The sequence below is a fragment of the Musca autumnalis genome, unplaced genomic scaffold (assembly GCF_047663935.1).
Source record: "Musca autumnalis isolate F117 unplaced genomic scaffold, ASM4766393v1 scaffold_9, whole genome shotgun sequence".
In the NCBI taxonomy this organism is placed as follows: Eukaryota; Metazoa; Arthropoda; class Insecta; order Diptera; family Muscidae; genus Musca; species Musca autumnalis.
In genome coordinates this window covers 1,077,493-1,105,223 of record NW_027412450.1, presented here as the reverse complement: position 1 = coordinate 1,105,223, position 27,731 = coordinate 1,077,493, and the positions used below count along the sequence as shown (strand labels likewise).

Genomic DNA, 27,731 nt, shown 5'->3' with positions numbered 1-27,731 from the left:
TTCCCCTTTGGGAGGCTCTGACATTCCTTTATAATTTGACATTTGTGAAACAAGCAACAATTGATTCTGAATAGGCCATGGTGGAATAAGATGGTTTTACACATGGCACAATAATACCGGGAAAAACAGTTGATTATCACACTAGTTGTCAAAATGTATTATTGTGAATAAAATCATATACAGAAGGTAAACAAGCAATTCACAGTAATGCTTTATTGTGGACAATTTTGACATTTGGTATGATTTGATGTAGCACCTTCTTATTCCACCATGGATTTGATGTAATTTGATGTAACAAATCATACCAAACGTCAAATTTGGTCACAATAATGTATTATTGTGAGTTGCTTGTTTACATTTTGTATGTGTTTTTATTCACAATAATGAATTTTGACAACTAGTGTGATAACCAGCTGTTTTTGCCGCTGTACATGTATTATTGTGCCATGGGTTAGGCCTTTAGAGAATTGCACTACAGATCACGTAAGTAGCACAACGGCAACTCTGTTTTGACCGAAAAATGTAAAAATGTTTGTTTACATTTTTGTATAAATGATTCACAATAACAAAAAATTTGACAGATTGAAACCATGATGAAATAATAAGATGGCGTAAAATGACCAGATGATTGGTTTCAATATGTCAAATTTTTTGTTATTGTGAATAAATTGTATGAAAACGTAAACAAACGTTTTGACATATGTATATGGGCCGTACTTTATAAATTGGTAAAAGTTGTAAAAGTCGTAAACGATTTTCATATAAATTTTGTGTACGGGAACGCAAAATGTGTAAACGTGGTAAAAATTGTAAAAACTTTTTAGTTCTGGAACAGAGCTATTGAAGAATTTTTGGCAAAAACAGAGTTATATTTGTGCTACTTACGTGACCTGTTAAATAGATCTTGATTGAAACCAATCAACTGACCGTTTTACGCCACCTTATAATTTCATCATGACTTAGTCCCAATTTACATTGGGCGAGTTTACTTGCGGCAATTGTCATTTTGTAGGAGAGAGAGGTGAGGCATATGGTAACCCTTTGCCTCTCAGCACCCTCTTTCACCTACAAACTGACAATTGCCGCAAGTAAACTCGCCTAATGTAAATTGGGACTTACGTTTAGTCGAGATACCAGACTTTCTAGTGATATAGACATGTAATAATAAAAACAATGGATCAATTTTGTATTTTATTTAAAAAAACCATTACATATGTAAGTTTAAAAAGATTGTATTCTATTCGTAGCCTTCCAAAAAAAATTTAATTTCTTTTTTTTCTGTCACGTGCTGCTTATATTCTATACCCGCGGCACCAAAAAGTTTTTTAGAAGCTTTATATTTTCTATGTGTTTTTTCCCTCAAATAATGTACATGCTTTACTCCAGCGTTAATTATTAATTTTGCACATTCACAGCAAGGAAGCAGTGTTGTATAAATATGGGCGCCTCTTAAATCCAACCTAGTTGCTTTAATTATAGCATCGGCTTCAGCATGTACAACACATTCATCTGGCACCAGACCTAAATTTATGTCCCAACCTCTGGGAAATCCAAAACAGCCAACTGACACAATACTTTGTTCTGCACTGACAATCACGGCGCCAACTTGTACATACGGATCTATGCTAAGTTTTGCCGCAAGTAATGCCATACCCATGTAGACATCCTCACGTTCCGAGGCATTAACTGTCTAATGAATTAAAAAAATTAAAGAAATATTACAAATTTAACTTTCAAGCATCAAAGATTGCATAACATCTTAGGTTAGATAGTGGGGGCATGTTAGATCGACCATGGACTTTACCAAGAATGCCAGGCGCTTATGTGTCACGGCCATAATTTTATCGAAGTATAGAAAATAAGGCCCCTTAAAAATTGCATGGTTGTTCTCCCCTACCTTTTCAGATGTCGCTGGAACTAATGTTGTTGGCTCATCCAGTTTCTCCATTTTACTTGGATTGCTAGACATATCAGCTTCAAGATGGCGCTACAAATACAGACAAAAGGAAAAATAAAAAAAAAAATAGCTATGCAAGTTATAATTACGTTAGTAACCAATAATACAATTTTTGGGCGACTAGAGTTTTTCATGCCGTCCCGGGAATTCCCGCATTTCCCACTCATTTTTCAATCCCGCTGACAATCCCGGGAATTCCCGGGAAATTGTATATACTAAAAACGGGCTGTAACAAGGATATAATCAAATTATTGGCCTGTTCCCGTACTTTATAAAGTGGTAAAAGTTGTAAAAGTCGTAAACGATTTTCATATAAATTTTGTGAAAACTTTTTAGTTCTGGAACAGAGCTATTTATTATATTATTTAACATTTATTTAAATTTGTTGTCAGCTGGGCTTACTGTCCGGCCTAATGGCTATATCACACCATACGCTTTTTCACATGTATGTTGTCACTTTGGGTATACTAATATACAGAGCAGCTGATGTCATACATGTGAAAAAGCCATAATTTGGACATTGCTTTCAACATTGCGAGGACATTTCGATACCGATACTTTAAGGCCTCGGTACATAAGTGGCTGGCTATTTGCTTAAGTTATTTCTGGTAAAGGACTTAAGGGCAAAGTTCAACCTAGTTCGAATTTAGTTTGACCGTTCTTTATTCTTTTATCAGAAGTGACATAACAAAGAAGGCCATGCACGGTACAAACATATAGTTCAAAAAAATATTAAACATTTTAAAACACAAGGAAGTATGGTATTACTCTTTCGTTTTTATTTTTTTCTCGACATTGTGATAGTCGACGGACCGGTAGTTTTAAATATATTTAAATGAATTGTCCAGTTGCTCAGGAGCTTCAGAATACTTCTTATTATTTGTAATAGTTCGAGAATTTTTTAGACACGAATCCATTTTTTAATTCTTTAAATAAAGGGAAATTTGACGAGTTTCAAATATTAGGATTTTGATTTTTGCCTGAAAATAGTGTGTTAACAAAACAAAACTAGTATTTAACGCCGTAAAAGTATAGATAACAAGTTAATATAAATCAGAACTAATAAAGGTGAGAACACAGTCAGCTCTTAGCTTAATTTTCCTGCTTAGCTTATTTCTTCTCTAGGCCGCTTATTTCTTGGTATCACACATCGAAGCGTAATACCCTAGACAGACGGCAGCGTTAATTTGCATTAACTGTCTTAATTCAAATTCGTGCATTATCCACATTCTTAATGCACAAAATCAAAGGAAATTTAAACTGTATTTAGGTATTTCAATATGGCAATGCTGTAAAAGAGAGCCCATATTCATGTAGGAGAGAGAGCATATTCATGCTCTGAGACACAATTTGCATTGAAAATCAATTGTCTTTTGTCAAATTTCCATGTTTAAGAAAATAAAAAGGAAAACAAATCAGAATTTTTCGCGATTCTTTCAAATAAGTAGTGGTCTTTCTCGAATAGAATAGCAGCTAATCGCTTTTCGCACCTTCTGTCAAATCTATTTTTAAAATTTTTATTTTCACAAGCATTTCATTACCCACCATACCAATTCTATCGAAAGTAATATCTTCTTCAAATGTTCCTTTAGAGTTTTGCGACATTTTTTTATATTAAAAAGACTCAAAAATATCGCGAATAAATAATATTTATTTTTGCATTATCGTAGTGAAAAAGTCAATGGTAGAAAGTATACTTGTTTCGCATATGTTTATTCGGCCCGAAGCGACCAAATGTTTAGTCCGCACTATAGGGACTTGGGGGAACAAGTGTTATCGAGGCTCCCCAATGGAGCCAGTACGCCCAATGCGTACGTTTCGCCGTCAATATAAAAAGAAACGAAATAGAAAATAAAACACAAAAAAAAGTTTTAGTAAAGGGTTTGGCTCGATTGCCGTGTGTTTATTATTGGTAAACAATATTACCTTTCGAATAATTATGTACAACGATATGTACATGCAAGAGCTTACAATAAAGCGCGGGTACTGCTTGCGATTCAAGCGGTCGATCGATCTTTTCTATTTATGTTTTGTGTTGACATCTGCATAGATGCTTCAAGAGGGCGGCTGTCAAGTGAATATTCGTTGAAATCTCTCATACTATTACAGGGGTGTAATAAATAGGAATGAGGAGATTTCAACGAATATACCTATGAAATTCATAGGGCCAATTAAAAGTGGTAGAATCAATTCTAACTTAAACATTTGCCGCCTCCCTTGAAACATCCAGATGTTTTAACAAATACAATGTTAATCTATGTAGAATCAATGTAATTATTAATTATAAATATACGAAATAAAGCAATGGCATAGTGCAGGCGTGAGCAGTACCTTTTACATTTTTTCTTTCAATTTTTGATTTTTTTTTTTAGCATATCATTTTTTTCAAAAACATTCTTACATGCTAAACGTTGGGCCATGAGGGACCCCGGGCCATTAGGGACCCCGGGCCATTAGGGACCCCGCGGTAAATATGGCCATTAGGGACCATGTGATAGGCTTACAAACTAAACGATTGGGCCATTAGGGACCCCGGGCCATTAGGGACCCCGCGGTAAATATGGTCATAAGGGACCATTCAAGCGACTGGGCCATTAGGGACCCAGTAGTTGTGCAGATCACCATAGACCTGGCTAACGAAAAGGCCATTAGGGACCCTGCGAACGATAGTGCAACGTGAGCTAACGTTCGTTATGTTTGTTTGAGGCCGCTTTACAAATATTTTTCCGTACGATTTACGAAAAACCAAATTTAAGTGACAGGACCCGTAACAATCCATCCAAATGATGTATTTTGAGCGAGCAGCGAACCGGACGAAAGTCGAAGAGTACGATTTTTAATTATCTTCGGGTACAAATCTGCTCCTATCAAAATATCCACTGGGCGCGATTCGCCGAATTGAGGATCTGCCAAAACTATATTCGACAAATCCGACATAAGGTCCGAAGTGACCGAAAATGTGGGAAGATTTCCCGATATCGAATCTACAACTAACGCCTAAATTTCATAAATAGACGACCTGTCACCACGACTACGAAGTTTCAATGTACAACTTTTACGATATGTAGCTGCGACAGTATTATTTACTCCAGATATGGACGACTTATTGGAGTGGACCTGGAGTCCCAGATCCTTTTGAAGTCGTTCCGAAACGAGAGACGACTCAGAAGCGGGGTGATGAACGATATTCACCAGCGCTGTTCCCAATAGAACTTTTCCTTTCTTTCCTTTCTTTACGTGGAAGGATTGTCGAACTAAATTATCGACCGATGTCGACGGAGCGCTAGATGTAGACGAACTTGTGCTACTATTTAAGGTTCTAGGCCGAAAGTTGGAAGCTGACAACTTCGAACTTCTGGGAGTCACAATTTGACTCGTACTGCTCACAATAGAGCGATCTCTGTGCAATAGAGTATGATGTCTCTGATTGCACATTCGACAACAACGACTAGCACAATTTTTGACTTCGTGTCCCTTCCGTAGGCAATTCACACACAAACGATGCCTTTTGACCATTTTATATCTTTCCAACGGCGTACAATTTACGAACCGCTGGCAAACATTTAATTTGTGTTGTTGCTCTGTACAAAGAACGCAACAAGAATTAGGAGACGAACGAAGAGGTGCCGAAAAGTGTTTGGGACTGGGAGAAGAGTGAGGAGAAGAAGTACAAGATTTAGGATACACTTTACAAGTCGAATTATACAAAGTGCCAACACTTCTCATTTCATGCAAACACAGAAGAGTTCGAATTCTCTCTGTCAAGAATGCATCTAATTCTTTCCAAGTTGAAAGACGAGACTTATTTGTCACACTTTGCTCCCATAAAGCGTGTGTGATCTTAGGCAATTTTTGTAAACAAATGAAAACCACAATCGGATCCCAATTATCCGTAGGTATTTCATAAATTGCCATTGCCGAAAGGCAACTATTTATTCCACGCTGTATTGATTTTAGTCCCGAACTGGTTTCCTGATCCAAAACAGGAAGTGAAAACAACGATTTCAATTGATTGTGGACAAGCAATCGTGGATTATTATAAGTGGAATTCAATGCATTCCACGCCAGGTCGAAACTCCTATGAGTCAGAGGAAACTTCGAGACGATTTCTCGAGCCTCACCACTAGTTTTACTAACCAGATGACACAAGCGTTCAATATCTGTCAACTGGGAGTTATTTACGTAAACCGCACTAAACAAATATCTAAAAGTGGGCCAATTTAGAATGTTTCCATCGAAAACTTCAATATCGCAAGGAGGTAACGCAATATTACGAATGCTATCAATATTTGGGAGATCAGCAACGAAGTTTGTGCCTACTCTAGGATTCCCAATACTCAATATTGTAGAGCTAGACGCCTGTGTACCCACATCACAAGAAATGTGGGTCGACAAACTCAGGTCTTTAACATTAGCATCACACGACAGGCTTTTCGAAGAAATATCACCGGGATGCTCCGTTAAGGAATCTACCGAACTATTTTCCAATGTGTTCGGGGACAATTTAGCAGAACTACGAAATTTTGATAACAATCTATTTATTATTGACGAACAATTTACAATTTACATGAAGTTTCTCAGGATTTTCTATACGAGAGAGGCATTTTTGAACAATTCCCTGAAAGTTCTTCCACAATTTCTCAATTTCTTCGCAATAAACTTCGAGACCATAAAAGTCAAGTTCATCTTCCTTTAATGTACCGAAGTGCTCAGCGAATGTCACGATAGACTTGGAAGCACGAATTAATAAATGTGGAGGGTTGAAAGCCATATTAGTAAAAAACGACAATCTAAACCAACAAAATGGTGAATGAAATTTAACAGCAAAAATTTAGGTCTATTAAATATATTACTTTCCACAAAAAGATAAATTCTCAAACTGCCAATTGTAGCGTGCTGATTTAAAATCGGAAATCTGAAACAATATTCAAAATCCCAAAAATTCACTATATTTTGCAAACGAAAATCAAACAAAAACCTTGTCGACAACTAAAGAATCTACAGCAACCTATTTGCTGAGAATTTGCAATGAGAAATTTAAAACAATATTTAAATTCCAAAATGTAGGTAAAAATTGTAAACTACCATTTAATTTACAAAATTATTACCTAAAACGGCACTAGGCGGTATTATTTGAGAATAAATCGACCATAAATGTCTAATGTCAACCAAAAGTTCACCAATAACTACCAATTGTAGTGTATATTTGTCCAAAAAATGCAACAGAAAATTCGAACAATATCAAAATTCCAGAAAAAAATTGCAAAATTCACAAAAAGTATGAGTAATATACGCTCTACACAAGAAAAAGTCCAATTGACAGATTGTAGGGTGCATGCAATATCAAATATTTACAAATAACCACCGATTGTAGTGTATTTGTGTTCAAAAAACCAACACGAAATTCAAACAATATCAAAATTCCAAAAAATCACAAAATTCGAGTAAAAAACTCCCTACAAAAGAGCAAATCCAATTGACCAACTGTAGGATGCGTGCAATATCAAATGCATACAAATAACTACCGAATGTAGCGTATTTGTGTCCTATAATGCAACAAAAATTTCAAACTATATTGAAATTCCAAAAATATACAAATCGCAATAAATATGTTTAAATAACTCCCTACGCAAGAAAAGGTCCAATCGATCGATTGTAGGGTTCACGCAATTCCAAAAAAATGATTAAAAAGTTCCCTGACACCGATTTATTATATTTACTATAAAATATAATAATATGTGTCACAATACTAATTTACTGACCGGGTACTGTGTAATAATACACCGGCGGGAGACTGTGCAATAAAAACGGACACGACAGAAAGAGGAATGTCCAAAAATGCAATATTTATGCGTGCATGCGTGTGTGTATATATTTGCATGCAAGCCACTTACTGACCGACTAGACGGTACGACAGAGCGACGATGCTGGAGTATGTAGCTATACAAGCGTGTGTGTATCAACACAGAAGGGACCACGAATAGGCCGTGCAGTGTAAATATGTAACCGATGTATTTATGAAAATATGTTTGTATATTTACACTGCTAAAGCGAAACGAAATCAATGCAAATTAGAAATATTTTAGGGAATATTTTCTACACCTTTTGCAACAACAATAAGAAGCAAGTAAACGACAATTTAGAGGAAAATAAACAAAAATTAAAGCGAAATATTTAGAAGCAAATATGTATTATTTTTGTTTTGATATTTCTATTCCCGTATGTCTGTCCACGATTTGGACTTTGACCGATTAACAAAAAAGAGGGAATCTATGACGTTGTAAAACGACCGCACAAACAAACGAACACTTGTTTTTCTTTTTATTTATTGCTCACTTTGCACTATACGTACCGATGGTAGTTGCAAGCTGCAATTATGTTGTGGACTGTATTTTAATTCCAAAATTATGCCAACTGGAATATCCGGCTCGATTGGATCAAATGTTTATTCGGCCCGAAGCGACCAAATGTTTAGTCCGCACTATAGGGACTTGGTGGAAACAAGTGTATGTAGGCTCTCACAATAGAGCCAGTCAGGGGTGCCAACTTGGTGGTTTTCCCGCTACTTGTGGTGATTTTTGACGTACAAAAACCACTGTTTAAGCAGGAATTTCAACTGTTTTAAGGTAAAAATCGCTACAGACCTATGGTGCGTATGTGGCTGTAGCGATTTTTACCTCGGAACAGTTGACATCCCTGGAGCCAGTACGCCCAATGTGTACGAGTGGCCATCAATATGAAAGAAATAGAAATAAAATAAAACACGATAGTTTTAATAAAAGGTTTGGCTCGATTGCCGTGTGTTTATTATTGGTAAACAATATTACCTTTCGAATAATTATGTACAACGATATGTACATGCAAGAGCTTACAATAAAGCGCGGGTACTGCTTGCGATTCAAGCGGTCGATCGATCTTTTCTATTTATGTTTTGTGTTGACATCTGCATAGATGCTTCAAGAGGGCGGTTGTCAAGTGAATATTCGTTGAAATCTCTCATACTATTACAGGGGTGTAATAAATAGGAATGAGGAGATTTCAACGAATATACCCACAGTTTATACAGTTGGCCATTCAGAGTTCTGTTAGCAACTTTTGACAACAAACATAATAGATTGTTCATTATTGTGATTTGATTTCCTTTGTATTTTATGTCACAATAATGTATTTGACAGCAAACTAAATAGTCAGGGCTAACTAGTTTGGGCTGAATGGCCAACTGTATAAACTGTGAATATACCTATGCAATTCATAGGGCCAATTAAAAGTGGTAGAATCAATTCTAACTTAACCTTTAACTTTGGAGGTGAAAATGTAGGACGTACTTTTTGACGTGGTGGTAAATTTTACCCCTATACATATTCTTAAATATTTCTTTATATATTTTCTATTTTTTATAATATTTTGCATTGTTTGCATGATATTGTGTCAGGAAATAATAAAATAATATCAAATCAAACCACACTCTTTGTTTATATAGAAAATTAGGCTCTACATTTCACAAACCTTTTTTTAATCCAACAAAAAAGACATATTTTATTTTTAGAAGAGATAAATAATATAACAATACTTAAAAACGTGAAATTACATTTTTTGACAGTCTTGCCTACGTATTTAATAAAAATACAGAGATCATTCAAAAACACACGTCTTTTAAAAATCTGCAGGGTACCAAATAGTTGAATTATCATTCATAGTGATCGTACACTGTACACATACATATGGGTATGATGCAACCCATTTATATTCCTTTATTGGATTGGAAACAGGTATGTGTAGTTTTTTTGTTATGCCTACTAAGCATATATAACATATTTTCGAGTCTCTGGGATATATTTTGGATGGGGCTATTAGTCCTTGCCCAAGATCTTAGTAATAATTTAACGTAAGTAGCCTTTGGTTATGTTGAATTCGGAATCGAACATCACCGTCAACGTTGCTGAACTTATCGTCCTCTTCTAGCAATTGCCTTATTATAGGAACACTGATTTGCTGTGATAATGGATTAATTGAAAATGCAGAATATATAATTCATATGTCGAGTTTGACGTGTGGTCAAAACTTTTCCATGAAATTCATACGTCGTATTGGACGTGGGGTCATTTTTTTACATAGGATACTTACGTTAGTGTGGAGGTGGTGGTAAAATATTTTCTGTGCCACAGTGACAAGAACTTGGACGTGGGGTAATTTTTACACCACCCTAAGCATATCTCCTCACTTGCTAGTCATATGACAACCAAAACATTACTGCCTACTTATGTTAAGGAAATATGAAGATACAAAGAAAATTAGACCGATCGCTCAAATCATTTGAAAGTAATTAACAAAATATGATCAAAGGGGTAAAATTTACCCCCACCTCCACAGTTAAAGGTTAAACAGCATATTTTGGCGAAATTTTGTAAAACTTTATGAAATGGTCTGCTGGGTACAAACAAACAACACAAACAGCTGTTTCATAAGTGCAGAAACTATCGTCTGTCAGGGTAAAAAATTAATTCAAATTAAGGAATTTTAAATGCAAATTAACTCTGCCGTCTGTCTAGGGTATAAAATTCATGGGCGATATAAACATAATTATTTCAATATATCAAATAAAATTATTTTTTTTTAAGAACGAAACCTATAACTCTGCGTATTGCGTGTGCGTTCCAAAATACAAAAAAAAAACATGTATTTCAAATTCGTAAATAATTAGTAACGAACATAAAAATTACAGCCAAATTCTATTTTTCAGATGGAACACGTGTTTATATTCAAAAGTTCAACAATTTTCAACTTTGTGGCCTGAAGCCTCGCTTCGTTGTGGTCTGTCCTATTGAACACAGTACAACTTCACTTTTCCGCTTTGAAGCGAGGCGGAAAAAATAAGCAACGAAAATCCATTGTGTTCTCGCCTTAAGGAACAAATTTATCAGCAATGATGTATGGATCATATTCAAATCGTTGATATAACCTATTTTCAATAAGATAATCCCTGCACAGAGAAAGCTATAATAATACTCTTAAGGTAAGGTCACATTTGGCAAATATTTGCTCAAAAGTGACAAATATTTGTTTGCCACAATCTGACCAAAAATATTTTTCAAAGGCAAACAAGAAAACAGCTGATTTTTGGGAAAACAAAACTATTTGGAAGCAAACAAAAATTTAACTAAATTGCTTTTAGTGTGAACACCGTTCAGCAAATATTTTCCTCCTTTTTTTGACAAACATTTATTTGGTCTTACAATTTGTTTGTTACCCTGCGTTTACAAATGACAGGACAGTTGACTTCATGTATTGATTGTCAAAATCCCAAAACTTGCCTGTGTGACGTAGGCGTCCCGACAACTGCAAAAACAGTTGTAAAATTTTGAATGAAAATCGTCGATTTCTTTTTGTTTTCCGTTTACATATTTTGGTTTTGTTCACGTTCTTTTGTTTTCAACACACTTCAATTATTATCTCACTTATTTTTACAAAAATGTCAAAAATTTGTCTTCTCTAGTGTCTGTGAAAAAATGATGGACAGCTGGGAGACAAACGACAAATGTATGTATGTGTTAGTAAATCAGAGTTGTATTTGAAGACAAACTAGGTCTGTACGATAACCCAAAAGTTTGTGCAAATTTGCACAAACTTTTACAAAATGCTGTTCGATAACAAACTTGCAAAGTAAAAGAGAGAGAATTTGGAGACAATTGTGAGAGAATATTGTAGAGTTTTGGAGACTTTTGTTTACAAGTTTTTGCAAGGAAATTTTTTCTTGGTTATTAAAATAAATAGAAATAAAAAAGGGACAAATTATTAAATTAATTATGGAAAACGATAATGTAAATAAAATAACTTATTTTGTAGTTTGTGGTGACTACTTTTTTATTTTATTATTTATTTATCTAATCTTTTCCACCAACATCTTATTCTTCAAATCACCTGACATCTTGCAAGTTTTTACAAATTGCTGTTCGATAACAATCTGCAAATTTTTAGCTTCGAGAGAGTAAAATTGGTGAAGAGACGTTACTGAGAACTTGCTGAGTACTTGCAAGTACTTTTCACTTGCGAAGTTATCGTACAGACCTATTATTAAATTGTTTGTACGTACTCTAATGCCATGTTCAGACTAGCGGTAATTCGCTCTCTATTCGTTGTTCGACCCCAAATTACGATACAATTACTTCATTTCCCATACAAAATTTTGAGAACGAACAACGATTTTTGTGCATTGTTCAATTTAAATTACTCTCAGAACGACGATAAAATATGTCCCATCTCTAACAAATGAGAGAATTTATCGAAATAAATTAATTATGACAGGAAAAATAAAAAATTAAAAATTTATTAAAAATCCAAAACTTTTTGGAAAAACTGCAAAATATGAATGAAAAGTAAACAGTTTAACGACTAGTATACATTCAAATCATAGCAAATTTTGTTTTCTCTTCCATTGCAGTTGCATTTCTTGTCCATCGTTTCAAATTCGCGTACAAATTTAGAAACAAAAATCATATGCCTACCGGAAAGTCTGTATACCAAAAAGTTATTTTGGCAAGTCTCTCTCTCGTTAATTATTGAAATAGAAAAATTTTAAAATATACTGAAAACACCACAATTGTGAGAAAAAATAGAAAACATGAATGAAAATAATAGAATTTAATATTAAATAGATATCTGAAAGAAGGATAAATATTTTTTCAGTTCATATAAAATAATTTTACCCGTATTTTGGTTGAAATTTCCTTTAAAATCAGTAAACAAAAACCATGAAAATATGAATCATGTTGCCATGAATTGTGTACAATGTCGTATGAACGGGTTAATTCGTGTACGTAATTATGAGAACGAACGACGTGATTCAAATGCTGGTATGAACATGACATAAACATGACCGTTAATGATATTTCATAGTCTGTGTTTAGACACACAAATTTCTCGGGAAAGTAAATTGAGTTTTTTGGGAGAGAGCGGAGAGGAAAGGGCTCCTCAATACTCTTTCCTACCCCCTATTGCCTTAAAACTGAATTTACTTTCCCGAAAAATTTGTGTGTCTAAACACGGACGTAGTCATTTATTGGAAAATATCTTCAAAAACTAGACATTAGGTCTGTCTGGTTACTTTCCCAGCAAGAACTTTCTCAGAGAGTAACGAGTTTTATTCTCTTTTGCTAGAAAATTGTAAAAAGTAAACAGACAACTTCGCAGCAAAAACCAGCAAGCAATCAGCTAACTTGCCAAAACAGAACAATTTGTCCGCCAATAACGAAACCAAAGGAAGCAAACATGTTGTATTTTATTAAAAATAAAAAAGAAAATGAACTAAAAAATGATTTTTCCACTTTCCACTGATTGCTTTCAAGAAGAAGAAGACTTGCAAATGTTAGCTAGAAGAAATTTGTCCAGCAAGAACTTGCAAACTCTCAGTGAAAGAACTGTCAAAATGTCTCTCTCGCATTGCTCTCTATTGCTGACTTTTTATGTTAACAGACGACTTCCAGCAACAATTGGTACAAATTAGCTTCGTTCCAGAACTAAAAAGTTTTTACACATTTAACACATTTTGCACATTTTTACCCAAAATGCGTTCCCGTACACCAAAAAAGTTGCAAAATGTTCACCTCTCATTGAACAAAAATGGCGCTGAATAGGTTTCTCTTTAGAAACTTTTTACACGATAAATTTAAGCGAGCAAAAATGTGCAACATGTTTGCCGCCTTCTGATTAGCTGATACGCCGACTTTGACATTTGTTCCAGATTTTTTGAAGTTTCTGCCATTTTTCCGAAGACTTCTCTCACACCAATGAGTGCACTCCGATTCATATCAGCTCAATGATAAGGGACCTACTGTTAATTGCCGAGTCCGAACGGCGTGTCCTAAGACACCACTTGTAGAGAAGTTATTCATGGCTGAAATGCTCAGGAAATGTCGCCAACATTACTGAGGAGTATTTTGCCACCGTTGAAATTTTTGATGTTGCCTGGCCGGGGAATCGAACCCACGACCTTCAGTGTGCAAGGCGAGTGTGCATACCATTGCACCACGGTGGCACCCAGTCCAAAATATCTAATGTTGGGAATATCGATGGTTTGCCAGCTCTACGACGTACCGTGGAAACGGGCCATATAACTTTGTACAATTGCTCTCTATTGCAACAATTGGTACAAATTGTTACAAATTTAAGGGTAACCAGACAGACCTAATTACGTGTAGAATTTACACTAATTACGATCATGCCACTATTAAGGCCTGGGTACATATGCAGCCTCGCCTGCTTACCTTGCTTTCCTGATTCATTTCTGACATAGTAAAAATAAAAGAATAAAGAAGGCCGAGCAAATTTCGAACTGAGTTGCTCTTTCCTTTTTTATTCTTTTACTATAGCCTTTGCTCACTTGTTTATTCATATTTGAGGGTCGGTCGAACAACAAATAGAGAACAGACGACGTACCGTGGAAACGGGCCATAAAAGTTTGTACAAATTTGTGTGTTATCGAACAGACCTATTTTGGTGGATAAGTAGTAGAGGCCCCAGATTTCCTGTGATGCAATAAACAAAACAACGAATCAATTTTGTGATTTATTAAAATGAAAAAAAAATACTACACAATTGGTATGTTCCAGTACTGCAAGAATCTACTTATTTTTACTATTTTTCCGATGACATAAAGGAAAAAAATTATCGTAGTAAAAATTTGTAGCTTCTTGCAGGTTCTGGAACAGAGCAAATATTTTTGACAATTTTTATTTTTATCTTCTATTTGTGGGCTCATTCTTGCTGAAGTCATATCTGATAAAAGACTAAAGACCAAGTTTGATCTAATAAAAAGATTTCAGAATCACATTTGAATTAGGTCGAACTTGGTCTTTAAGCGGGGTACACACGATCAGTTTTGGTTGTAGATTTTTCGGAAATATCGATAAATGTCAAACTGTCCATCAACCACAAAATAGTTTGTGGTTGCCTGATGACTGACAAAAATGAGCGGCCACACTATCAAGCAACCGATTATTTGAGCAAAGCTATCAGTCAAAACTTATCGTGTGTACCCTGCATTAGTCATTTACCAGATATGACTTAAGTACAGTACACATTGTCAGTTTTGAATGACGATTTTTTGCAATTATCGATAATTATCCAACCTTCCAGCAACCACAATATATTCTGTGGTTGCATGATGAATGACAAAAAAGAACGGCCACACTAGCAAGCACCAACAAAGCTGTCATTCAGAACTGACAATGTGTACCCAGCTTTATGGGAGTACTCACGAAATATTTTGTGGTTGCTGGACAGTTTGACATTTATCGATATTTCCGAAAAATCGACACTCAAAACTGATCGTGTGTACCCTGCTCTAAGCAAGAATAGCATGCATATTATGAGGACTTAAGATCTTTTAAAATGAAATTTTAATTTGTTTTGGGTTTCGTTTATGTGTGCAAACAGTTGTTACACCAGCTTGCCACAAAAGATTCCTGGCTATTATATATTTTCTTTTGTGACTTTTGGAATTACTCAAATAATGCACTTCCTTTATTCCAGCGTTAATTATTAATTTTGCACATTCATTGCATGGATACAGTGTTGTATAAATGTGGGCGCCTTCTAAATCCAACTTAGTTGCTTTAATTATAGCATCGGCTTCAGCATGCACAACATATAGCTGTTTATCATTCATATTAGGATTTTTCTTGTCTCGTCTTTCCCAACTTAAATCCTGGTGATCGTCCTTACAACCCTTGGGAAATCCATTGTAGCCAACGGACACAATATTATGTTCTGCACTGACAATGACCGCACCAACTTTTGTTTCCGGATCCCTACTAAATTTTTCCGCCAAACGTGCCATACCCATATAGAAATCTTCAGGTTGCAAGTCATCCGTCTAATGAATTAAGAAAATGTAAAGAAACAATATTCCAAAATTTAGCTTTCATGCTTCAAAGATTGCACAACGTCTTAAATTAGATGTGGGGGACTTGTTTGTTCGGTCATGCACTTAACCAAGAATGTCAGCCGCTTATGTCCCAGCTAGCATTTGGAAGATTGTTTTTTCAAAACTCATATTGCGGAGTCTTTTTAGAGTCCTTTTGGTGATCAAAAATTGATTAAGTCCCAATTTACATTAGGCGAGTTTACTTGCGGCAATTGTCAGTTTGTAGGTGAGAGAGGGGGCTGAGAGGCAAAGGGTTACCATATGCCTCACCTCTCTCTCCCTCAAACTGACAATTGCCGCAAGTAAACTCGCCTAATGTAAATTGGGACTAAGTCGCTTGTATGATCAGAAAGGGACTCGAAAGTGACTCCCTGTAATGATTAAAAAGAGTTCAATTTAAAATACAACAACAAATGTGTAGTAATCACAACTAAATCATTGAGGTGTTTAAAATGTGACTATTTTTTTGTTATTTATTGTCACATTTTGATCTTCATAAAGATTGAAAAATGTTTAATCAAAAAAGGATCATGCAGATGTTTGAAAAGTGATTATAATTATGTATCGTCTGATCATATTTTGAACAGTTAGGTGATTAAAAACTGATTGTTTGGTTTTATTTTTGTTTGGTTGTAAATACTTGTCATCTACATTTTCTATAAAACTTTGATATAAATGTAACGTATAATAGCTCATTTAGACTAGCCCTAAATCCTCGACTGGATTTAATAAATCCAATACAAATCTCATTGCATTTAGATATACATTTTGGAGGATTTAAATGGCAGTCAGCTGATTTTTGTTCATAGCACAATTACCAAGGTAGATGCATCAGCCTATCTGAACGAATTTGAAACGCCAAAAGATTTTTTTGTAAATTGAATTCGTCTCAAAAAACATACTTCAAATTACAAATTAATTGTTTAATACTGAAAATGTTAGCACATTATGCTACTAATGCTACCTAAAGAGCAAATAAAGAATTATTTTATCACAGTTTGCCCATCTAAAATAAATAAACGAATTATTTTATCGTTTAGACATCATAAATATTAGTATTAGTTGATTAAAATCAACTTTGTACATCAAAACAAATTTAATTTTTCCGCCTTGTTTACAAATGTTTAACAGGGTGTTTTTGTAAAAATGCTTGCCTGTCACACGAACCGTTCGTACTAAAACGTATACGTTCAAAATTTGGTTCTTGTAAAATTTTACGAACCATTCGTTTTTATCTGAAAGCTTTCGTCTATTTCATAAAAGCTTTTATATTTCAGGGTTTCCATTATACTTATTTTGTGAATTTTGCATAGGCATCTGCACGTAAAATGTGTTACTTGATGGAAACCCCGATAAACAGATGAAAAACAAAAAATAAGAAAAAATGTAATCAAATGTGTCCAAAAATAATTGTGATAATATGAAGAAACGGATGTACATATACGCGTGTGTTTCTATGGAAATAAATAAAATTGCATTCCCTTCCAGTTTTCGTGTGTTTTGTGCCATTTATTACTCAAATTATTTAATTTTCATTCAAAACGATGGGTCTTTTCCATTCGTTTATTTTTGACGTATTCGTGCGTCTGATTTTGTTACGAAAACCAAAAAATTACGAAAATAAAAAGCTTTCATTTGTTTGTCACGCGAATACAAACGTCAACCGCTATGAAAACCAAATTGTGTCTTCGTTCATGAAATCGACGAACGAATGGGCAAAAAGTTTTTACAAAAACACGCTGTATATAAAATTATTTTTAATGTAGCAATTCACCGATGCATCTACCTTGTTTTTTGTGCCAGCTTGCAACATTTTGTATTTTCTAGCAACATGTTGCAAAAAACAGAGTTGTATACGAGGATTTATGCCAGATTTAAAACAAATCCACTCAATAGGAGGATTTATTTTTGTATGGGAAATCTGGTAGATTATGGCTGGATTTAGCAAATAAAACCTGATAATGGGCTAAATCCGGCTAATGCACGATGGGGCCAATAGCAGGTTTTTGAGGCAAAAAGTCAATTTTTGAAGTGAACAATTTGAAAAAAATAATAACGGATTTCGATTGCCAACACTTTGAATCACTAAAAATAAAAAAATAAATCAATCTGGTAACATCACACAGCGACATACTGATCTGGCAATGGTGACATATTTTCTTATGCATCATTTTCCGACATTCATTATAAATAATTAGTAAAAGCATTTTAGGCGCCAAAAAGAACATTTCAACATTTTTATATTTTTTAAACATGGAAAGCTCTTCAATGTGTATGTAAAATAAGATAGTGTTAACAAATAATAAAAATGTTATGTGTGGTAAATGTATTTTTGAGTTAAGATGTTATGTCTTTTTTGGAGTATTTTGCTTTGTTATCCATGTGTTCTCTGGAGTATAACTTTTGAGATCTAGGTAGATCTAGGATATTATATATATGTGGTGAAAGGTATTAATGTGTACTATAATTTTGTGAAAAAATTAGCTGCGCCTATCTGCGCCTTTTCATAAAAATCTGATTTCAGATGTCGTAATACTTAAAAATGTGGACATTTTTATGTTTTGGTTGGCGAATAATCGGAAACCCATTAATGTTACCAATTGGATTTCGGAAAAATTTAATAGACGTCTATAATAATAATATATAATTTCAAAGATATCGCAAACTTTGGCTTTTATGGCGGAATCTTAGCCGATTTTTACTAAATTTGGAACCTTTTTTTATTAACTTATAACAAAGCACAGACAAAACCATGAAATTTGAATATATGTATATAGGGGAGCTATTTCTATATCTGAACCGATTTCAATATAACTTGACAAACTTATTTGTAGTCCGAATTCCGTAACATTTTCCAAATTTTATTGTAATTTGATGGAATTTGCATGCTTGGTCAATCATTTTCCTGAAATCGGGCGAACATATATATGGGAGCTATATCCAATTCTGAACCGATTTCAATATGATTTGCCAAAAATGTTTCTAGACCAAAATCCGTCACACATTTCAAATTTCATCAAGATTGGACATACATAGCGGGATTGGTGCACCAAATACCTAAAATCGGGCGAAAATATATATGGGAGCAATATCAAAATCTGAACCGATTTCAATATAACTTGGCAAACTTATTTGTAGTCCTAATTCCGTGGTATTTTCCAAATCGCATAAAAATTGGGCAGAATTTGCGTGTTTGGTCCATCAATTGCTTGAAATCGGGCGAACATATATACGGCAGCTATATGTATATATGAACCGATATGAACCAAATTTGGCATATTAGTTTCTAAGCCCATTATAAACATCTGTACGAAATTTGGAAGGTCTAGCTTGCCCCAGTGATTTGTTGCCTCGAAAACCTGTCATTGGCCCCATCGTGTAATGGTTGGTTTACATTGATTTCGAGTGGATTTCGTTAATGTAAACCAAGCATAATGGTGTCATATCTAAATGACATATAATATTAAGTGTATAGACAAACACAACACATGTTCAGGTTTTGTCAAGTGAAATGAAGAAGCTAACCACCGCGCAACATAAAGGATAATTAAAAGACGACATAACAAACAGAAAAGACGATAAAACAAAGGAAAGAAACAAAAAAGAATAAAAAGAAATTTCTTTTAATTTATTACGTCTAATAAGAAGGCTAGGCTCATAAATGACTCTCTAACGACTAATAAACGATTAGAAATATGACACAAAAAAGACCCGAAAAAGAGTCGCAAAGTAATCAACAAATCACCAATAAATGATTTAAATTCGACTCGAAAAAGACAAATTCGTACAAATTTTTACTGAATGCTGTTCGATAACAAAATTATCCAGCAAAAGAGAGCGAGTTTGGAGAGATTTTTGGAGAGTTTTGTGACTGAGAACTTGCAAATTTTTGCTGGGAAAATTTGTCCCGCAAAAATTTGCAAGTCTGATCAGCTGACTTTTAATCACCTGCTCAATGTAAACAACTCGAAATGTTAACATTTGTGGCCAAGAAAATTTCACAATTGCACATTTTTTTAGATTCTAAAGCGTTGTGGATAGGATTAAAGCATTAAATAAGTAAACTGCAATTTTAAAATTTAGGTTTTTGTTCCGTTTGGGTTTAAAATATCAAAAGAAACAAAAACAAATTTCATACATTATCGGAAACAGCTGACTTTCTTGCAAGTTTTTGCAAAATGCAATAACTTTCTGCAATTTTTCTTGCTTGAGAGAGTAAAATTCTCTGAGAGAGGTTGCTGGAACTGACTGATTAATTCTTGCTGGGAAAGTTATCGTACACACCTAATATATACCATCAGAAAATTGGGCAAAAATGAATCGAGGAAGACTTATTAGTGATTTGTTTAGAAGAGTCGCCTGAGCTTACGTTTTCCTACCGGCAAAGGAGTCATTTATGATCAGAAAATGAGCTCATATTCCAGCTTTGTAATCGTGCAGTCGGATCAAAAAAGACTCGAATTTGATTAAAATTTTCAAAATATGCTGGCTGGGGTGTCTCGGTCTTAATTTTATGGAAGTATAGAAAAAAAGTACCCTTAAAAATGTTATGGTTGTTCTCCCCTACCTTTTTATTGCTTTCAGTTGGATCTGATGTTGTTGCCTGTTGTTGGCTCATCTCCGCTTTACTTGGATCACTTGACATACCAACAGAAAGTTGCGCTACAAATACAGACAAAAGAAAAAGTAATGAGAAAAAGGCTATGCAATTTATGATTACATTAATAACTAATATAATTTTTGGGCGACTGTCGACTTATGTGATAGCCGAGTTCTTTCTTGCTGGATGATGTCATGTCAAACCCATTAAATTTCATCAAAAGTCACAGAACAAAAGACATGTCGTTATAACCATTTTCTTTACATTTTGCGGATTCGAGGCAAATTGATTATTAATTTAATTTTTTTCTCCGATTTCTTGAATTAATTTTGATTTAGAGCACAATTTATTTTACTTTACTTTAAAAAGATGGTGTTAAAATATTCTCGATTTAATTTCGCAACAAGTGACTTAACAAATGATGATGTCTAATATACATGAATACATACGGTTGCACCTACGAACATAGTCTTATGTCAGACTATGAAAATTTTCATTAACATGAAAACGAGTTTGTAGGTAAGATGTGTGAAGGGGGTGAAACTCTGTACACAAGGTTCTGTAATCTGAAATTATTCTTTGTGTTTACATTCGTTATAGGCCGTTTATATATAACAAGGTTAACCCAGTGGGTCTGGGTTTCAAATGTCATTTCCATTGTATATACTTCAAACAAATCCTCATAAAGAAGGTTAACCCTGCAAAAAACTATAATATAAACGCCGTATAACTCTTAAACCAATTCAAAGCAATGAAAATATCAAAATTTTCATATGATTTTAAATATGTGTGTAGATGTCAATGAAAATTTGGAAGAAAATGGCAAAACGTTTTCAATGAAAATTTTCATAGTCTGGCATAAGACATACATATGTCCTTAACGGGATGTAAAAAAAATTCTCGTAGTGAGTGGTTTGTTTTAAATACGGCATAAATCCTCGAATCCTCTGTTTTTTGCAACATATTGCTAGATAATACAAAAAGTTGCAAACTGGCACAAGAAACAAGGTGGATGCATTGGTGAATTGTTAAACTAAAAATAATTTAGAATGTCAAAATTTGTAAACAATTAAATAAACGCCACCAATGTTCTATTTGAGAAACACTGGCACGGTTTTGTGTGTTGTTGGTATATAAGCTACCAAACAGCATTTGGGTATGTGCATTTGTTGAAAAATCAACGACACATACGAGTGGAAGAAGGTTTGCTTTGTTTCGTAAACACTTTCGTCGGAGTTGTGTTAGGTTACCAAAGAAAAACTTCTCATTGAAGGGTTTTCTTTGTTTACGTTTATACTTCGAGCTGACGATTGATGTTTGGGTATAAAAAGTTCCTTGTTGAAGAAGTTATTGAAAAATAACTTCGGTGGAGAATATCCACAAACAAGAAACAAAGGGAACTGATGAGATCCAGTGGCGTGGATCGAAACTAGTCTTCCTTGCCTTACCCCTTGGCGAACAATGCCAAACCTTCTCCACTAATAAACTTGTTGTTTTAAATATTAAAACAACAAAAGGGATTAAGCCAGACTATTTTGAAAAATCAAAATTGTAACAGCTATCCCAATTAAATAAACGCCACCAATGTTCTATTCAAGGCGGAAACATTTAAATTTGTTTTGATGTACAAAGTTGATTTTAATCAACCAAGACTAATATTTATGATGTCTAAACGATAAAATAATTAGTTTGTTTATTTTAGATGGGCAAACTGCGATAAAATAATTCTTTATTTGCTCTTTAGTTAGCATTAGTAGCATAATGTGCTAATATTTTCAGTATTAAACAATAAATTTGTAATTTGACGTATGCTTTTGAGACTAATTCAATTTACAAAAAAAAATTTTAAATTTGATCAGATGGGCTGATGCATCTACCTTGGTAATTGTGCTATGAACAAAAATCAGCTGATGCCATTTAAAACCTCCAAAATATATATCTAAATGCAATGAGATTTGTTCTGGATTTATTAAATCCAGTCGAGGATTTATGGCTAGTCTAAATGAGCTATAAATCCTCGAATCCTCTGTGTTTTGCAACATATTGCTAGATAATACAAAAAGTTGCAAACTGGCACAAGAAAGAAGGTAGATGCATCGGTGAGTTGCTACAAATAAATAATTTTATTTGAGTTGCACCCAAATTAATTTCATACATTTTAGTGTTTTTTTTTTACTTTTGTTTGCTTAAGCTGGAGTATTCCCCCAATGGCTTAACTTCATTTATTACCCTCTATTACAGAGAGTAATGTTTTTCAAAACGAACTGACAGTGTTGCAAAATATCATGATTTCATCCCGACTATAGGAATTATCAATTGGCTTTTCAGCTTTTGAAAGGATGCCTTTTTTAGCGAAAAACCGAACTCTTTAAAGCTTAAAACACATACAACGTTTGGGTAAAGTTTTGTGTCGTTTTGGCCGTTTTTACACTGTTGGGCATGATGCCGAAAAAATCAAATTCATTTGAAATATATGCCGACAAACAGATAAACGCTGGACTTTGGTATCGTCGTCGCCCTGTTGTTGTTATTTTTTCTCGACGCCCAACGCAAAACTTTAATCAAACGTTGTACCTGTTTTCAGCTTTATTCACTGCCGCACAAGAACAATGCTGCTATTGGTGTTCTTTATTAATTGGTATGTTCCTTTACTCTTGAAAATGGTAAAGCTGGAAACACATACAACGTTTGAGTAAAGTTTTGTGTCGTTTTGGCCGTTTTTACACTGTTGGGCATGATGCCGAAAAATTCAAATTCATTTGAAATATATGCCGACAAACAGATAAACGCTGGACTTTGGTATCGTCGTCGCCCTGTTGTTGTTGTTTTTTTCTCGACGCCCAACGCAAAACTTTAATCAAACGTTGTATCTGTTTTTAGCTTAAAACTGGCAAAAGTAGTAAAAGTTGTAAACTGCTAACATATGAATTGTATTGTGTCTGAAGTAAAGGAACGCTTTTCGAGTAAAAAGTGGTAAAAATTGAAGATTCTTGCACGTAAAGGAACAGAGCTAATATATATTTAATTTTTAATATTAAGCGTGGACCCGTATAAGTCAAATAAATCCGTATGTCCACTGGCTTTTATTTGATGAATACGCTGTAGTATTGACATTTGAGTTTCTTATGCTTGGTTTACATTTACGAAGTCCACTCGCTTTCAACTGTCAATTCCTTCACGTATATCATGGTAGAATAATAAGGTGTAAAGCCAAAAACAGCTGATCTTCATACCAGTTGTCAAAATTCGTTATTGTGAATAAAATCGCATACAAAATGTAAACAAGCAATTCACAGTAATGCATTATTGTGAGCAAATTTAACGTTTGACATTATTTGATGTAACACCTTCTTATTCCACCATGACGTATACGTCAAATGAAAACTCATCTGAAATCTATTGGATTTCATTTGGCATTTAATGCTTAGTTAACATTTACGAAATCCACTCGATTTCAACTGTCATTTCCATAGCTTAAATGTCAAATGAAATCTAATGGATTTCAGATGAGAGTTTAGGCTATGTTTATATTATAGCCTTTTGCAGGGTTAACCTTCTTAGTGAGGATTTACTTGACGTATACTTAAAGGAATTGACATTTGAAACCCAGTGGGTTTGTTAAATCCGGTTATATATAAACGTACTATTAGTTCCCATACTTTTTAATAGTAAAACTTGTAAAAGAGCCAAAGAGAGAAAGTTTGTTCTTACACAACAATTTTTTTTTTCAAAAAGTTCGGAACGCAACAGTGGAACAAATGTCAAAGTCGGCGGACCAGCTAATCAGACGCCGGCAACCATGTTACTATTTTTTACACGCTTAAATTTGTCGTGTAAGAAGTTTTTAAAGAGAGCGTCATTCACCTCCATTTTTGTTTAAACAGAAGTGAACATTTTACAACTTTTTTGTGTACGAGAACGGGTTTTCGGGTAAAATGTGTAGAAGTCGTAAAAATTGTTAAAACTTTTTAGTTTTGGAACAAAGCTGAGATTTCATTTGACACAAAAGAATTGACTGTTGAAATCAACCCGATTTCGTTAATGTAAACTTACTATAAGCAATGGAGTTGACAGTTGAAGTCGAGTGGATTTCGTAAATGTAAACGTATTATGTATCCCGGTTACACTTAACCGGATTAACCCAATGGGTTTGGATTTCAAATGTCAATTCCATAGCGTCAAATAAATCCGCATGAAGTGGGTTAACCCGGCAAAAACTCTAATGTAACCGTATTATTAATGAGAATTTATGTTACGTATACGCAATGGAATTGACATTTGAAATCCAGTGATATGTAAACGTACTATTAAACGGTTGAATTGAATTAGAGGTTTTTGCTGGTTTAACATTCTTTATGAGGATTTATTTGAAGTTTGCGGTATGGAATTGACATTTGAAACCCAGTGGGTTTTTTTTTCAATCCAGTTAAGTACAAACATGGTACAATAATACAGGTAGCATTATCATGCCAGCTGATGGTAACATAATGTGTCAACTGCATTGAATTGATGTCAAATGTTGACACCTTATGCAAAGACATAAATACAACAAGATAAGACATTTTTTTGCTATCATTCTTCAGTGAATGGCTTTTGAATTTAACATAATGTTATATCACGATATGGTGATATAACATTTTTTTCTTTTATACATTTTTACGTATTTAACCGAATTTACCGATCCAATTGACATAGAATTATTCTTGAATAGATCCTTGAATTCATAAATTTCGTTTCTGATACCATTACATGAAATGTTCCTCCTTGGTTGCGATTTTGAATTAACTGCAACCTGTTAAGGGTAATGTTTCTATACAAAGCTTCGTAAACATTTTTTTGTTGCATGCATTTTGTCTAGTCTTAGTTATATTTATGTCTTTGCCTTATGTTACCAACAATTGCCGATGCGACTACCTGTGTATTTGTACCATGAGTGCAAACGGGGTATTATACCCTAGACAGACGGCAGCGATAATTTGCATTAACTGCCTTAATTCAAATTAATTCGTGCATTATCCACATTCTTAATGCACAAAATCGAGCTGCATTTAAAAGGCATTTAGGTATTTCAATATGGCAATGCCGTAGAAGAGAGCCCATATTCATATGGAGGAGAGAGCATATTCATGCTCTGAGACACAAGGAAAACAAAAAAATACATTGCAAACAACAACAAAACAGCAATCAGCTGTTTCGTAAATGCAGAAACTGTCGTCTGTCAGGCCAAAATTAAATACAGTTATTAATGCAAATTAACGCTGCCGTCTGTCTAGGGTATTAGGTCTGTCTCGTTAATTTCCCAGCAAAAATTGTCCAGCAAGAACTTTCTCGGAGAAGTGTTTTTAATCTCTTTTGCAAGAAAAGTTTTAAAACTAAACAGACACAATCTCTGCAAAAAGAGCAAGCTATCAGCTAACTTGCCAAAAGAGGACAATTTGCAAAAATGTTGTATTTTATTAAAAAATAAAATAACTAAAACAAAAATTTTTTCCACACTGCAACAATGTTCTCAAAAAAAAAAAACAATACAATTAGGCTTGCTATTTCCATAATAAATTTTTTTTTAATTTTCACAAAGCTAAATCACCGAATAATTAGAAACAGATGATTGATTGTTTTCAGCAAGAAGTTGCAAGAAGAAATTTGTCCACAAGAATTTGCATACTCTCAGTAAAAGAACTGTAAAAATGTCTCTCTCCTTTACTGACTTTTTTGTGTTAACAGGCGACTTCCAGCAACCATTGGCACAAATCATTGCCCAATTACCCAGGTAGTGAATATGAAAAGTCAATAAAAATATTATTTTTTTGTACTTTACCTAATCACATAAAGAAAGTGTGGACATAATCGCTTATTTAGATTAGCCATAAATCCTCGACTGGATTTAATAAATCCAGTACAAATCTCATTGCATTTAGATATACATTTTGGAGGATTACAATGGCAGTCAGCTGATTTTTGTTCATAGCACATTTACCAAGGTAGATGCATCAGCCCATCTGATCGAATTTGAAACGTCAAAAGATTTTTTTGTAAATTGAATTCGTCTCAAAAAACATACTTCAAATTACAAATTAATTGTTTAATACTGAAAATGTTAGCACATTATGCTACTAATGCTACCTAAAGAGCAAATAAAGAATTATTTTATCACAGTTTGCCCATCTAAAATAAATAAACGAATTATTTTATCGTTTAGACATCATAAATATTAGTATTAGTTGATTAAAATCAACTTTGTACATCAAAACAAATTTAATTTTTCCGCCTTGTTTACAAATTTATATATTTTAAATTATTTTTCGTGTAGCAATTCATCGATGCATCTACCTTATTTCTTGTGTAACTTGCAACTGTTTGTATTTTCTAGCAAAATATTGAAAAAAAATATACGAGGAATTATGCCGGTTTTAAAACTAATCCACTTAATAGGAGAATTTATTTTTGCATGGTAAATCCGGCAGATTTTGGCCGGATTTAGCAAATAAATCCTGATAAATACGGCTATTGAGATTTCCGTTTTACACCACCTTATTATTTCACCATAGACATGAGTCAGACTTTATATTTTTCCCCCATTTCTTGATTTAATTTTTTGTTTTTACTTTAGCATTGCTTTGTGAAGATGACGTCAAAAAGAAATCTCAATTTAAATTCGCAACAAGTCATGCAACAGGTTATGATATACAAAGTTGCTTATACGACGAATATATGTATGTATTAATTTATTATTGATTTCTTTAATTTATTATTTCAAATTGATTTGATTAAGTTCCTATTTCATCCATTTTTTTAAACATTTATGTTTTATAAAACGATTTGGAATAGAAAATTGTTCGTTATGATGAAGTTCTACTTTGTGCACATGAATATCAATTAAATATTGGATTTTAAAAACAATAATATATATTCTTCACTTTTCATGTTTGTTAAGTACTTATTTTATTGTAACTATATTCATTTTATTTGAGCCCAATAAACACCCATTCCTGTGGCGAAAGTTTTCTTCGAGACATTTATCAGCACAATAAAAATACATTATCAATTCCTTATATTTTCTTACTTTTATCCGTTAAACAGCGATGAATTATAACCTATTTTTATACGTTTGCAAACTAAAGTGTACTTGTATGTAGAGTTGCGAGTACTTCCGGAATAGGGATAGATAAGTGTCGACTTTCGATTAATCAACTTTTTGCAGTCAAAAGAACTAGAGTTGAGTAATCTAGTTCCTCGTACTAGTTCCAATGCGT

General features: G+C 33.9%; 1 protein-coding gene across 3 annotated transcripts; it reads right to left on the bottom strand.

The window, feature by feature from the left end:
• Positions 1 to 1,178: 1,178 nt before the first annotated feature.
• Positions 1,179 to 27,660, bottom strand: LOC141388237 (probable deoxycytidylate deaminase). Of its 3 annotated transcripts, XM_073958256.1 has the most exons (4): positions 27,542 to 27,660; positions 20,446 to 20,540; positions 1,898 to 1,987; positions 1,179 to 1,690 (listed from the first exon to the last, which is right to left on the bottom strand). In XM_073958256.1, the coding sequence occupies exons 2-4, from the start codon at positions 20,521 to 20,523 to the stop codon at positions 1,238 to 1,240; spliced, it is 621 nt and encodes a 206-aa protein (XP_073814357.1). In that variant the 5' UTR covers positions 20,524 to 20,540; positions 27,542 to 27,660; the 3' UTR covers positions 1,179 to 1,237. The 3 variants fall into 3 exon arrangements, with proteins under 3 accessions (XP_073814357.1, XP_073814359.1, XP_073814358.1); XM_073958258.1 differs by lacking the exons at positions 20,446 to 20,540; positions 27,542 to 27,660 and adding an exon at positions 8,310 to 8,438; XM_073958257.1 differs by lacking the exons at positions 1,179 to 1,690; positions 1,898 to 1,987 and adding an exon at positions 14,506 to 15,827 and having other exon boundaries at positions 27,542 to 27,610.
• Between the last annotated feature and the right edge of the window lie 71 nt (positions 27,661 to 27,731).

Excerpts from the sequence above, each read along its gene's own strand:
- LOC141388237 (XM_073958256.1), bottom strand. The coding sequence starts at position 20,523 with ATGTCAAGTGATCCAAGTAAAGCGGAGATGAGCCAACAACAGGCAACA. Across the intron at positions 1,988-20,445 it reads CAACTGAAAGCAATAAAAAG|CGCCATCTTGAAGCTGATAT; the intron begins GTAGGGGAGAAC and ends CTGTATTTGTAG. Across the intron at positions 1,691-1,897 it reads TTCCAGCGACATCTGAAAAG|ACAGTTAATGCCTCGGAACG; the intron begins GTAGGGGAGAAC and ends TTAATTCATTAG.